Source organism: Cnephaeus nilssonii (assembly GCF_951640355.1).
Source record: "Cnephaeus nilssonii genome assembly, chromosome: 10".
Lineage (NCBI taxonomy): Eukaryota > Metazoa > Chordata > Mammalia > Chiroptera > Vespertilionidae > Cnephaeus > Cnephaeus nilssonii.
The window spans coordinates 56976136-56989934 of NC_137081.1; the positions used below are offsets into that span (position 1 = coordinate 56976136).

The following is a 13799-nucleotide window of genomic DNA, read 5'->3' on the forward strand; positions in this document are numbered from 1 at the left end:
AGGGTAAGGGGCCTTGAGGGCAATGACTATAGAGAGGTGAGGAGAAGGCTTGCTAGGGCTTAACCGGATCTTACTGAGTTTTGACCCTGGCCTACCTCCAGTCTTCTTGGGTTTTGTCCTCTTGCTTTATAACTCTTCTCTCTAGGCTCTCTGTGTCCTAGCCTGGGGTGTGTGTGTGTGTGTGTGTGTGTGTGTGTGTGTGTGTGTACTTCTGAATATGTCTTAAGTCCTGAGGACATACCTTGCTTGCCCTGGCCATATGGCCTCTATGGAAGCTGTGTCTATTTCCTTAAATGCTACCTGTCTCAATCACAGGGTGCTACCCACCCCAATTCTCTCTCTTCTCCCCCCCTCCCCCCCCCCCCCCCCCCCCTCACACACTCACAGGCTTATCCTTTTTCTAGTCTAGTTCTTATTTAGATATAACCTCCCCAGGGACGTTCCTCCACCCTTCAGGAAGTCTCAAGTTGTTTTGTTAGCACTCATGTTTAACCATGTTATTTTTACATTTAATTCAGTTTTTAATTATACAATCTTTTGGATGATTATTTGATTACCAACATAGATAGTAAGTTTCGTGATAGTAAGGACCATGCTTATGTATTTTTAGAGGCCCAGTGCATCTGTGCACTGGTGGGGTCCCTCAGCCTGGCCTGCGCCCTCTTGCAATCTGGAACCTCTGAGGGGATGTCATTCTGCCAGTTTCCATGCTGCTCTCGCTCATCCTGGCCCCGCTGCCCCTGCTGCCGCCACCGCGGCTCGGTAGCATGCTGCCACGTTGGCTGGAGGCCGGAGAAGCTCGTGCTGCCTCAGCTGCGCTCGCCAGCTGTGAGCCCGGTGTCTGGTGCCCCTCAGTCAGCTGAGCGGTGCTCCCACTGTGGGAGTGCACTGACCACCAGGGGGCAGCTCCTGCATTGAGCGGCTGCCCCCTGGTGGTCGGTGCACATCATAGCGACAAGTGAAACAATCGTTTGGTCATTCGGTCGCTTAGGCTTTTATATGTATAGATTACTCTAAGTTTCTAAAGTCTAATAAACAGTAGTCTCTCATTAGTTGTGGAAGGAAGGAAGAAAGAAAAAAAGAAAGGTAGGAAGGAAGGACTGGAATTCAAAGATATGACTGAGAGTCCAGTAGTTTTCAAAAGGTTTTGATAACATGTCCCATTGGTTAAAAAATTTTTTGAGCATGCACTCTCAGTATGTATGTTGGTTATAAGTTTTATGTAAAATAAAAACTATTATAAAAAATACATAAAATAAAAATTTTAGAGAGATTAAAGATGAAATATTTAAGGGACTGCTAATGGTGATGACATCTTACTAATAAAAATCTCAGGTCACTCAGGATAATGTTTATTGTTTATAATATTTATTGGATGTAAATCAATTTTTACATATTTTTTTATTTTGAGATTGGGCAATTCTTCTTTTTCTTACATTTAAAAAATATGTTTTTATTGATTTCAGAGAGAGGAAGGGAGAGGGACAGATGATAGAAACATCAATGATGAGAGAGAATCATTGGTCAACTGCCTCCTGCATGCTCCCCACCGGGGATCGAGCCCACAACCTGAGCATATGGCCTGACCTGGAATCTAAACACCACCTCCTGGTTCATGGGTCAATGCTCAACCATTGAGCCACACTGGCCAGCAGGGGAGACAACTTTATGTCAGATTCAACTGAATGTTAACTGCTTTTTTCTAGTAACGTGATTAATGAAAAATTACTTGGAAGGGAGAAATCAGCTTCACATTTTCTTACTCTTCTCTTCTCTACAGATTAATACCATATTTAACCTGTAGTTTCTTTAATGTTTTTAGAACCCATCCCATTGGGGGAGGGCTCATTTCATTATAACTAGCCAATTCAAGCTGTAATTCCACTTAAATGGAACCTTAAAAGGATAGTAGGGGGGTGTCGTCTCCACACTTTCACATTATATCTCCCACTCTTTCTGAAAGATACCTCTTATACTAGACTGTCATCAGGAATTGTGACAGAGACCAAATAAAGCCCAAGTTATTTGTGGCTCTATTAGATGAACACATTTAGTATAAGATAATACCTTTAAAATTTATTGATTGATTGTAGAGAGAGAAAGGAAGAGATAGAGACATTGATTTGTTGTTCCACCTATTTATATATTCATTGGTTGATTCTTGTATGTGCCCTGACCGGGCATCGAACCTGCAACCTTGGTGTATTGGAACAACACTCTAACCAACTGATCTACCCGGCCAGGGCTGTAGGTAAATATTTTTGAATCTTAATTCCACAAGTCAATGAGTTGTCTTGCATGACCATTGGGTACATGTACACTTTTGGAGACAAGTGGTCCAGTGCTGGAGACTGACATAAATAATGAATTCATTCCGAGTGGTGTTAGACCACTGAGGGGTTGAAATCACTGCTGAGAGAGAGGTGTTCCACCAAGTGTTTGCTTTTTGAGCTAGATTATTAATGCAGGAGGCAGTTGGGTAGGAGAGGGGTGGAAGAGGAGGCTCAGGGCATTTGAGGCAGATGGAACCAACACTATGTTCATGTTCATGATATGGTGTTGGAGGAATCTGGTTGTGAGGGCCCTGAGGGCCAAGATGAGGTACTTTGTATGTCACAAATAAGGGCTCACTATAGACAAGATCTATGTGAGCATGGAAATAATAACCGTAAAGGGGCTCACTCAAATTTCATGTTCTTTTAGTATACAAGGAAGGTACATAAACACGACTCTTTTATTCCCTCATCTTGTTAATAGAGAAGGGATAGGTTGAAATACAATTATGAACAAATTGGAATGAAGGCTGGTAAGAGAGGACGGGGGTGTGGGGAATGAACAATCAGACTCCCAACCTCAGATTTTGATCTTAAGAAAATGAATCAGGTATCCACTCTAAACTGCTTACATAGCAACAGGCTTTTGCTCTTTGCTTTGAAGATGTAAGAATGAGATAGCACACTAACCTATTTATTAAAGAACTTTACCCATTTTCTTCTACTTCTTTTACCATCCAGAAAATCACAACTAGACAAAGGTTTAATTTTTAAAAATTATTTCTTGTAATAAAGAACTCATATAACCAAACTGTCATCGTATTCCTGAAACTTTTTCAAGTTTATTCAAATGGAAAAGTTCTCTTTTGTAGTCTTTTACCTCATAACATTGATCTTTTGCCAATGTAGTGTCAGGGCAGTATCAACTTGAAATTTTTATCAGGTATCTTATTTTCTCTCAGTTACAGTTTTACATATTACACATTTACATGATTTCTTCCTGTCTTGATTGTGTCTGTCTTCTGTTAAATTTGAGGTTGATAAAGGAAAGCATTGTTTTGCCAGAGATGAGGGATATGTTGTAGGTTTGCTTTTTTCCCCATGGGCCTGTATGAAGAGCAAGGGGAAGTAAGGCTCAAACACAGTAATTTGAATGATTTCAGTCACTTAATCTTTATCATACTGTAAGAACAGTCTATTCATGCTTCTCAGAGGTTTTAATTTAATGCCAATTCTGCATTCAATAGGGTAGGATAAAATTCAAATCTAAGATCCTTTGGGAATGCCGAGCCTTATATAGCTGAGAATTTTTCCTGTCCCTGTTGAGTTCTTTGTAAGAGGGTAGACTCAGAGAAAATCACCTTAGAGTGGCCACCAGCAGGAGGTACATCTGATTAACTTCTTAAGATGATTTGTTTAGATCTATGTAAAGGGTATGTGTTTAAATATACTAAGAAATAAGGCAACATATGTGAGGGGGATTTGTAAGAAAGGCCTTGAATGGCAGTTTGAAAGTGGTATGCTTAATTTAACTTGTCATCCTGCAGTTAAATTTTTTGTCTTACTTATATCTCTCTTTTTCCTCCACAGTTGTACAATGGTAGATGGAGTGATGATTCTTCCTGTGCTAATGATGATTGCTTTCCCCTCCCCAAGTATGGAAGGTAAGAGGCTCACAGCTGTTTGGGTAGCTCAAGTGTACAGTCGTGTGCCACATGGTGACGTTTCGGTCAAGGACAGATAAACATATGCCATGGTGGTTCTATAAGATTATAATGGAGATGAAAAATTCCTATCACCTGGTGACTTCATAGCCACTGAAAGGTCATAGTACAACACATGACTCACATGTTTGTGGAGATGCTGGTGTAAACAATCCTGCACTGTCAGTCGTAAAAATGTTAGCACATACAATTACGTACGGTACCTGGTACTTGATAATGATAATAAATGACACTCTGTTACTGGTTTATGAATTTACTATACTTTTTATCATTCTTGTAGAGTGCACTCTTTCTACTTATTAAAAAAAGTTTGCTGTAAAACCATATACCTTGTGTTTACCACATCTTTTCATTGCATCATTTTCTCTTTCACTTGACTTAATCTCGTATTGTTTTATGCAGTAACATGCTGTTCAGGCTTGTAGCCTGGGAGCAATAGGCTATACCATGTAGCCGAGTTATGTAGTAGGCTATACCATCTACGTGTGTGTGTGCATGCACTCTACGATATTTGCACAATGATGAAATCACTTAAGGATGCGTTTCTCAGAACAAATCCCCATCTGTAAATGGTGCATGAATGTTCTGTGTATGGTTTGGCTCACTGTAAACAAGTTTGTTCTTAATCCTATCAGATTTAGCACTCCTCTCCTCCCTCCCTTTATTATGACTTTTTAAAGCTGTTTTTTAGGTTCAGAGCAAAATTGAAAGATATGAACAGAGATTTCTCATACCCCTACACCTCCACATGCAAAGTCTCTCCCATTATTAATATCCTCCATTAAAGTGGTACATTTGTTATAATTGATGAACCTATATTGACACATTATAATCACCCAAAGTCCATAGTCCACATTAGGGTTTACTCTTGATGGTATACAGTCTATGGATTTGGGCAGATGTATAATGACATGTATCCACCATTATCGTATCATACAGATCATTTCACTGCTCTAAAAATTTCCTGTGCTCCACCTGTTCATCCCTTTCCCCTGCTACCGTTAAGCACTAGCAACCACCGATCTTTTTACTGCCTCCAGAGTTTTGCCTTTTCTAGAATGACATATTGTTGGAATCATGCAGTGTATAGTCTTTTCAGATTGACTTCTTTAACTTACTGATAGACATTTAATGTTGCTCCATATATTTTCATGGCTTCACCTTTTTTTTTTTTTTTAGCACTGAATAATATTCCATTGTCCGGATGTACCAGTTTATTCATTGACCTATTAAAGAAACATATTGGTTGCTTCCAGGTTTTGGCAGTTATGAATAAAGTTGCTATGAATATTGGTATGCAAATTTTTGAGTGGAATTAGTTTTCAGCTCCTTTAGGTAAACACCGAGAATTATGATTGCTACATTGTCTGGTAGAGTAGGTTTAGTTTTGTAAGAAATTACAACCTGTATTCCAAAGTAGCAGTACCATTATGCATCCCTACCAGCAATGAATGAGAGTTCTTGCTGCTCCACATCCGGCCACTGTTTGGCATTGTCGGCGTTCTGGATTTTGGCCATTCTAATAGGTGTCGGTTTAATTTTCATTTCCCTGATGACATATGGTGTGGAGCATCTTTTCATGTGCTTATTTGTCATCTGTGTACCTTTTTTGATGATATGTCTGTTGAGGTCTTTGGCTCATTTTTTAAATCAGGTTGGTTGTTTTTTTTTTATTTTTGAGTTTTTATATGTTTTGGGAAACAGTCCTTGATGAGATGTGCCTTTTACATATGTTTTCTCTCAGTCTTTTGCTTCTCTTCTCATTCTCTTGACATTGTCTTTCACAGAGCAAAGTTTTTAATTTTAATGAAATGTCTACCGTAATTATTTTTTCTTATAGATCGTGCCTCTAAAAAGCTACTGCCATGCTTAGGGTCATCTAGATTTTCTCTTGTTACCCAATAATATTACATTATGTGAGATTACATAATATGGCTTACATTAAATTTCTATTGGACATTGTGTTGAAATAATTTGGGTGTCTATAGTGTAGGTTCTGGTGCTAAGCAATGCTGTTAAAAACATTCCACTAATATTGCAGTGATTTTAATTAGTGCCAAGAGGGTATGAAATAAAGATCCTGCATGGCAAGTTTAAAGGAATTAGAGGTTTTTAACCAGAAGAGAGGTTGGGTCCTAGTTTGAAGGGAATAATAAAAAGAAATGGGCTGGGAAGATTTGATGGGTTAACAATAGTTCTCAGCTCAGTGATATGACCTTCCCAGGGACATTTGACAATGTCTGGAGACATAACAGCTAAGTTTCTAGAAATTTTCCTTCTCTTTTTAATTGCTAAACACTGATCACTACAACAAAAACTAAAGAATGTCATGGAATGAAGTTCCTCCAAATTCTATGCCTTTAGTTCTGTGTGATATCAAGAAGTTCCTCTGGGTTTCCTTTGATTTCATGGATGTGGCATAGTCAAAAGAAAAAGAATGTGGAAGAGAAATTGAGGTGGAAATGTAGTATGAACAGAGAAGAAGTGGAGAAGGAATGAGGAAAAGAGAAGGGGAAAGGGCATTTATGGATCAATAGTATCAACCACACCATTGGTTGCTTTTTCTTGCTTTTAGCTCTTAAGTTGCCCAAAGAATCCAGCAAATGTCTTTGTAATGCCACAGTAACAATCCTATGTAATAAAAGCCTAATATGCTAAGTGTCCGACCGTTTGTTTGACTGTTCAACCAGTCACTATAACGCTCACTGACCACCAGGGGCAGATACTCCACCCGGTAGGTTAGCTTGCTGCTGGGGTCTGGCCGATGGGGTCTGAGCGAGACAGGCTGGACGTGCCCTGGAGTCCTCCCATGGTCCCTCCCTGACCGGCCAATCTTTCCTGCGGTCCCTCCCCGGCCTCTAAAATATTTCTTCTAATTAATTTCCTTTCCATGTGCACGAATCCATGCACCAGGCCTCTAGTATATAATGAAACAAGTTAGTCTGGCTGAAATGGAAACAGATTACCACTAAGGTTTTGCCATTTAATCTACCACCATCTCTAGGATGTTTACAAGCAAGGGAAAGAACACACATTCTTTAGTTGCAGTAGTTTTTTATTTTATTTTTTTAAACAGAATATCCAGTGAGTGCTACAACCCAGAGGGCTCTAATCATAATTGCAGTTGCCTTAGTTCTGTCTTCTCTCCATAACTCAACTTGTTAACTGTCAAATACATATTCTATGAAAAGACTCTTTGTTTTTATATATTTACTAGGAATTTTTTTAAAGCCACTGAGAACCTCTAATTGTAATACACACTAATATACTCAACATTAGTCATAAAGCAAATGTTAAGTACAAAATACTTAACCAAAGAGGTAAATAATAGGGCAGGTACAGAAAATCTTCCTACAAGCCCCATTGTCTAGTGAAGAGCTTTAGACTATCAAGTTTAAAAGGAAGCAGAACTATGTTTGATATTTACAAAGCAGCTAGGATGGTCCTTATTAACTGTGCTTCATTGAAGCTGATGGCATTCTTGGGGTATAAGTAAGAAACTCAGAGATTTTGTTCTAATATACTTTGTGTGGTACTCTTCGTTGCCCATTAAAACAACAACAACAAGAAGCTTTTTCTCCTTTGTCTCCCAGTTACTACCAAATATCTCTTAAATACTGTCTAGAAATAGTTTTTTCTCTTCAAATAATAGGCCCCAAACAGTGATTTTGGTAGAGTTTGGCTAGTATGAGTGTACTTTAGAACATTGCTCACGTTCTATGCAATCCTAAATGCTCTGGGGCAAAAAAGACCAAATAAGTTTGGAAAATACTCTTTACTATAACTGCCCCTCTGATGATTAGAAGTAAATATTTAGGGAGTGGCTAATATGTGTCAAATGTTGGGCTAACTTCTTTGTATGCATTATTTCCCATAATCCTCATGATGACCCTAATGAGGTAGGGTTTTGGGGGATGTGCTTTTGAATTGGTTAAAACTCTTGCTTAAGGCTAGAGCCAATGAAAGGTCTGATATACTTTGAGGAATAGTGTGTAGGAGTTTCAACCATTATCAGTTTTCTTCAGAATTTTGCGTTTTTCTGGTACCCTAAATTAGCTACACCCACATTCACATTATATCTGGTGCATGCTAGAATCCAGTGTAATCCAGTCTGCTGACAAGGTTGAGATGAAATCTTTTAATAGCGAATGGTGAGGCTGCTTCACCTGAGCTGTGTTTTTCCTCTTGTCTCTCATACCGGTATTCCTTTTTCATGCTCATTATATATACAACTCTAGCTGCAGGAAGAGTTTTATTTGCTCTCACAGAGAAGAGCACTTGAGTCCTAATTACCCATATAGCCTTCCTTTCCCTTCCCATTAATAAGACTAATCATGCTCTAACACCACTATTATGCCGCCAGGGGGAAGTCCATCTTTGTTCCAGCACCTCCACGTTTGGCTTTCCCTTTGTCCTTGTGAGCATTTGCAGGTGGTGACCATGACACAAGTGCTTCAAATGTAATATTGCTTCTTCAGAAATATTTCAGAGCTAAGATGACCCACATTTTATTAAACTTGTAAGCCATCGTTAGATTTTATTATACTAAAGGAGTCTGGACTTTGCAGAGTTTTGAGCAAGAGATTTTGGCCTAAATTTTCAGTGTTGACTTGAAAATTGGTTAATTTTTACAGATTTCAGTATTTCCAAAGCTATCACCACTCAGACTTTCCAGCCCAATTACCCGATGAGGGGAGGATGGGGATAACTTCAATGGACTTTTTGTTAGAGACCATAAAGGTACCCCTCTTTGCCACTGGTGGGGGAAGAATAGAATAAGCCTTTCTTTGAATTTCTCATTATTGGGGATTCTGAAAGTTCTTGAAGGGGTGAGTGAATGTAAGAAAAATGTGCCAGTATTAAATTTGTTGCTCTCATTTCTCATTACTATAATTTATTCCTTTTATTCAGAACAAAATCTTTTTCATTGACTCATCATCAAATGAGACTTTTTGTGGGAGATAATTGAGATGTACTGAGCTATTTGCCACTCCTAGGACCTAAAATATAAATATCTAATGAAGCTGTACTCTTTAAAGATACTTCTTTATTGTCACATTTTCTTATCTAATAGAATGATGGTGTATTATTTGATGCAAGGTGAGTTGTGACAAAGCTTCCTTTTAGCTTTCCTTCCTGGGGAATGTTTGTTTCTTCTGTGGGGAGTTAAACTAAAGCCACATCCAGGTCCCGCCCCCCCCCCCCCCGCCCCCCAGTGGATCTTAGAAAATGTTCATATTCAATGCAGATTTATATAAGAGGAAGTGGCAGTGGGGTGTGGGTAGGACTCTAAAAATTTAATCAAGTCAAGTATTGAACAGAAGGGAAGACAAATCCAGGACCCTAGCTCATTAAATGATTTCTTTATAGTCAACAGTGAGTGGGCAGTGCAATAGCTTCCAAGCTTTTCTTTTATAAAGTTTGGTCTCAAGAGCGAAAGGATGAATGCCGTTTTCTCTCTATGGAAAAGCTAGCACAGCGGGAGATTTGTACTTATACATGCAACTGTGATATTGTGATTTATAATCATTTAGATGACCAGAATATATTTTGTCTTCATACTCTGATCCGAAACCCCTTGGAATTTCCTAAGTGATGAGAGCAAGAATGGCATTTCTTGTTATGTTAATGAGGTAACTTTTGGATCCCACCCACTCCTAAGGGGTAGGAGCCAACCATGTGGTTAAACTATTGGAACTTTTGGTCTCACTCCCTGATTTCTGGGGAAGGAAGAGGGAAATTGAGGTTGAATCAGTTGCCAATGGTCAGTGACTTAGTCAATCATAATTATGTAATGCAGCCTCCATAAAACCTAAGGACAGTTTGTCAGGCCCTTTTTGGAGCCTTTCTATGTTGGGGAACTAGGTTGTTTCTGTGTGTCACCCTGGTGGGCCCTCAACTTCAGGCAGATAGAAGCTCCTTTGTTTGGGACCTTGCCCTGTGTATATTTTCATCTGGCCATTGACTCATATCTTTTAATATCCTTTGTAGTACATCAGTAATCTAGTGAGTATATGGGTTTTCCTGAGTTCTGTGGGCTATTCTAGAAAATTAATTGAACCCAAGGAGGCGGGGGGGTGGGAATCTCTGATTGAGACTGGCGTTTGAAGTGGAAAGTGGTCTTGTGGGACAGAACTCTTTACCTGTGGAATCTGATTGAATTCTCAGATACTTTGCTGGTGTTTGAGAATTGCTTGTTGATATGAGGAAGCCTGGTCTCTCTTTTTCTCTCTCTCACACATATACACACACATACACACACACATTGGGTCCAGGAACTTTTTAAGCAACTTTAACTCTTAAAAAGAAATAAATAGCAGAAAGAAATAAACAGCATGGAAAACAAAAGATATTGAAAATTAATTTCTAGCTTTCAAAACACTGCTAACTGTCCTCCGAAGCTTTCCTCTGCTGCCTGCATGACCGCAGGCGAGCTTCCACAGATAATGATTATGTGAAATAGTCATAATTACTCAGATCGCATGTCAGTTCCAAAATAGTGTGAGACACAGGGCAGGGTGGCTTTCAAACTCTTCACAGTGACTCACAGTAGGAAGCATTTTAGAGTTAGATCCAGTGCATCTACATTTAGAAACATCTTAGACTAGGACCCGCACACGCATGAAACAAAAATTTCATGAAACAGTAATCACTTGCTAAGTTTAAGGTCCTCTCCTATTACTTCTCTTTTTTGTTCTATTGCGTTTTATTTCATTTAAAAAGAAGGAAGAAACCTTGTCTTGAACCACTAGATCGGATTTCACTACCCACAAATGGGTCATTACCCATAGTTTTAAAAAGGTTACGCCAGTCTGCTCCCAAGAGCTCACTGCCCAGAAGTCCCCCCTCCCCACAGGTGAAGGCTCTGACAGCTCACCTGTATATTTTCTGAGGAAGCTGGCCTAGGACCTTTTATTTTTCATAACTTCCTGTGGCCTGACAGTCCTCTCTCTTGAAGCTGGGGATTTGACGGGAAGAGGGAAGTTTACCTTTGTGTTTTCTCAGCCTTGGTCATAACACCGCAGCAGCTGCTGCCTGTTCTAATCGGCTGAATCTGAGCTCTGCAGAGCGGTGTTTTGCAGATCCATGGTAATGCTGCTTCTAATTCTTTGTTATGGGTTAGAGCAGAGCATGGACTTTCCTAGGATCTGTGTATGTGGGGGATGTGGGAAGGAGAGAAGGAATAGGAGGAAGAACATGGAAGTCCTCTAGGGAATGGGGTGGTGAAATTCACCTATAAAAAACCACACACACACAACACAACTCAGTATTTTTTATTCAAATGGTAATTTGGAGTATGAAATGGGCTCTTTTATTTATTTTTTTGCTGCCATTGTTTTACTTCCTGAATTCTGGTACCTACACTAAGTCTGTTTGAATGAGAAAAAAAAATCTGATTTATTCAGGAAAGTTATAAATTAAAAAACAGGGGAAAATGCCCACAATCCAGTGTAGAAGTTGACTTCTTTGATGAAGAACGCCACAGATGCCATATAGAGTTACACGGTCATGGCTTCTCTTTATTTTTCCTATCATGTCCTAGTTCATGTGCTTCATAATGTCAGATTTGCAGAGGATTAGGGTAAATTTTTGATAGTTAAATGGTGTTGTTGCTACTCAAAGAGTATCTTCTGAAGGGAGGGCTCTTTCTTGGTCATGTGTAAGAATCAGGCCCTTTTCAGGAGAGACAAAGTCAAACACATGAGCTATTGTCTTCTTTACTGTGTCTCTCTGTGTATGTGTTACTCCACCCCTCAGGGTCTGTTACCACCGTGGTCTGTGGAGACAGGAGCAGGGTAGTTGTGAGGAGCCAAGTGAGCCCTAGAGTATGGCCGGGACTTTGTGGTGTCCATTGCTTTATTCCCAGTATCTAAGACAGTGCCTGGCATGTAGTTGGTGTTCAATGAATATTTGACAAACAAATGAATAAACGATGTTGGCTATAATAATTATTATTGCAACATAAAAAATAATATTATGAGACAGGATCTGATCTGGGCTGAGGAAATAAGAGAGCACATGCTTTCAAAGCATTTATTCCGAGTTTGGGGGAAGACACTCAGTTAAAAGACAATCTTACATTCTTTTTAAAAATTTTATTAAACTTATTGGGGTGACATAGGATTACTGACATATAGGCTTCAAGTATACAATTCTATAATACATCATCTGTCTACTGCACTGTGTGCCCACCACCCAAAGTCAAGTCTCTTTTCATCACCGTATATTTGACCCCCTTTACCCTCTTCTATCATGTTTTTCAAGATTTTCAGGTAGATACCCAGAAGAAGCATTGCTGGGCCATATGGTAGCTCTCTTAGTTTTTTTGAGGAAACTCCATGCTATCTATATATATAAAAAGAGGAAATATGCAAATTGGGCCGGGACACTGTAACGGGTCTGACAGGAGGAGGTTGTGCATGCAGGTGAGGACTGGAGCGGAGACAGAGACAAAGACAGGGGGGCCGGCGTGGAAGCAGCGCGGCTCCCTCCCGCCTCCTGCGGGATCGGCACAGGTCCCTCCTGGCTCCCGTGGAAGCAGTGCGGCTCCCGGCTCCTGCAGAAGCGGCGGGCAGCCTACTGCACATGATATCGCGCATGGGCTACTGGTATTCCATAGTGGTTGTATTAATTTCCATTCCCACCAACAGTGCATGAGGCTTCCTTTTTCTTCACAACCTCTCCAACACTTGTTATTTCTTAAGACAATTTGTTCTAATTGATCAGTCAGCATGAGTACACTGGCAGGCACTGGTGATGTCAGCATAACCAGAAGTGGTTCCTGATGACAAGGAGTCACAGTCTTGTTGGATAAGGCGAAGGTCACAGGACGGCACAAGGGACATCGGCAGAAAGGGCCTCCATATCACAGTGGGCTGGGTTGGGGACACCAGCCCGGGGAGATGCGGTCTGGAAGGATGAACAGGCATGGGACTAGTGAAGGAATGACTGAGAAGGACTTGTCAGGCAGGGCAGGGATCGAGCCCAGAGAAGCGAGGTGATGTTGGATACTGCCTGGGAAGTCCCACCGGCCGAGCCGCCTGGAGAAGGGATTCCGGTTAAAGATGAGGCCCTACTAGCTTGGCAGGGTCTTGTGCGTGGGGGCAGTGAGAGCTCTTGAAAGATTAAGTAGGGGCAGTTGGTGTGTTCTGGAAGAGTTGTGGGTGAAAGTGGGTCACCGGGAATGGCAAGATGAAAGGTAAAGGGATGAGAAAAATGTGGTCCCCCTGCAGTGTTGCGTCAGGGAAGCCCACACGCTGCATTTTCGAAGGCCTCCAATTCAGTGATGGCAAATAACAAAAAGAAGCAAACAAACAAACAAACAAAAAACCCCAAACCTTAGTTCAAAGAGTAGACCTTTGGTCCAGGCGGTTCACAAACAATAACAGTGACGGCAAACAACGCTCACCTAGTAATAACTCCACGGCTACTTTTATTATGAAAGCAGATGTCTGAGCTGCTGACTTTTCTAGCAACTTTTGGGAGACATTTAAATCCCTCTCGCTGGCCCTTTGTTCCTGCGTTGCCATGGAGTGTCAATAAGCCCAGCTCGGAATAACCCGGGCAGTGAGACGGGAGTACAGCTTGCTCACTGGCATGTTGGCTGGCCAGGTTACACTGTTTTCATTGCTCCTGTCTTGGGAGGAGCACCGGGCAGCTGGTTGCCCTGGCAGCTGTGGAAGGTGTATGTCTCTTGGCTGCCCAGAGTTTGAAATGCAACCAAAACTTGCCTGCCTACTGAGCATGTGCAGCTCCAGATTGATCTGATAGCAACTGAAAATAGCTCACTGAGCACCTGTCC

The 13799-nt window shown here is 40.7% G+C and overlaps 1 protein-coding gene across 2 annotated transcripts in view; it reads left to right on the forward strand.

Annotated features, from left to right (window-relative positions):
* The window catches only part of ACVR1 (activin A receptor type 1), a 129425-nt gene that overhangs the window by 70635 nt on the left and 44991 nt on the right, over positions 1-13799 (forward strand). For both annotated transcript variants that reach the window (XM_079782914.1, XM_079782915.1), the window contains exon 3: positions 3864-3937. In XM_079782914.1, coding sequence (XP_079639040.1) covers positions 3871-3937 — 67 coding nt within the window. In that variant the 5' untranslated portion in view covers positions 3864-3870. The remainder of the gene's footprint in view (positions 1-3863; positions 3938-13799) is intronic.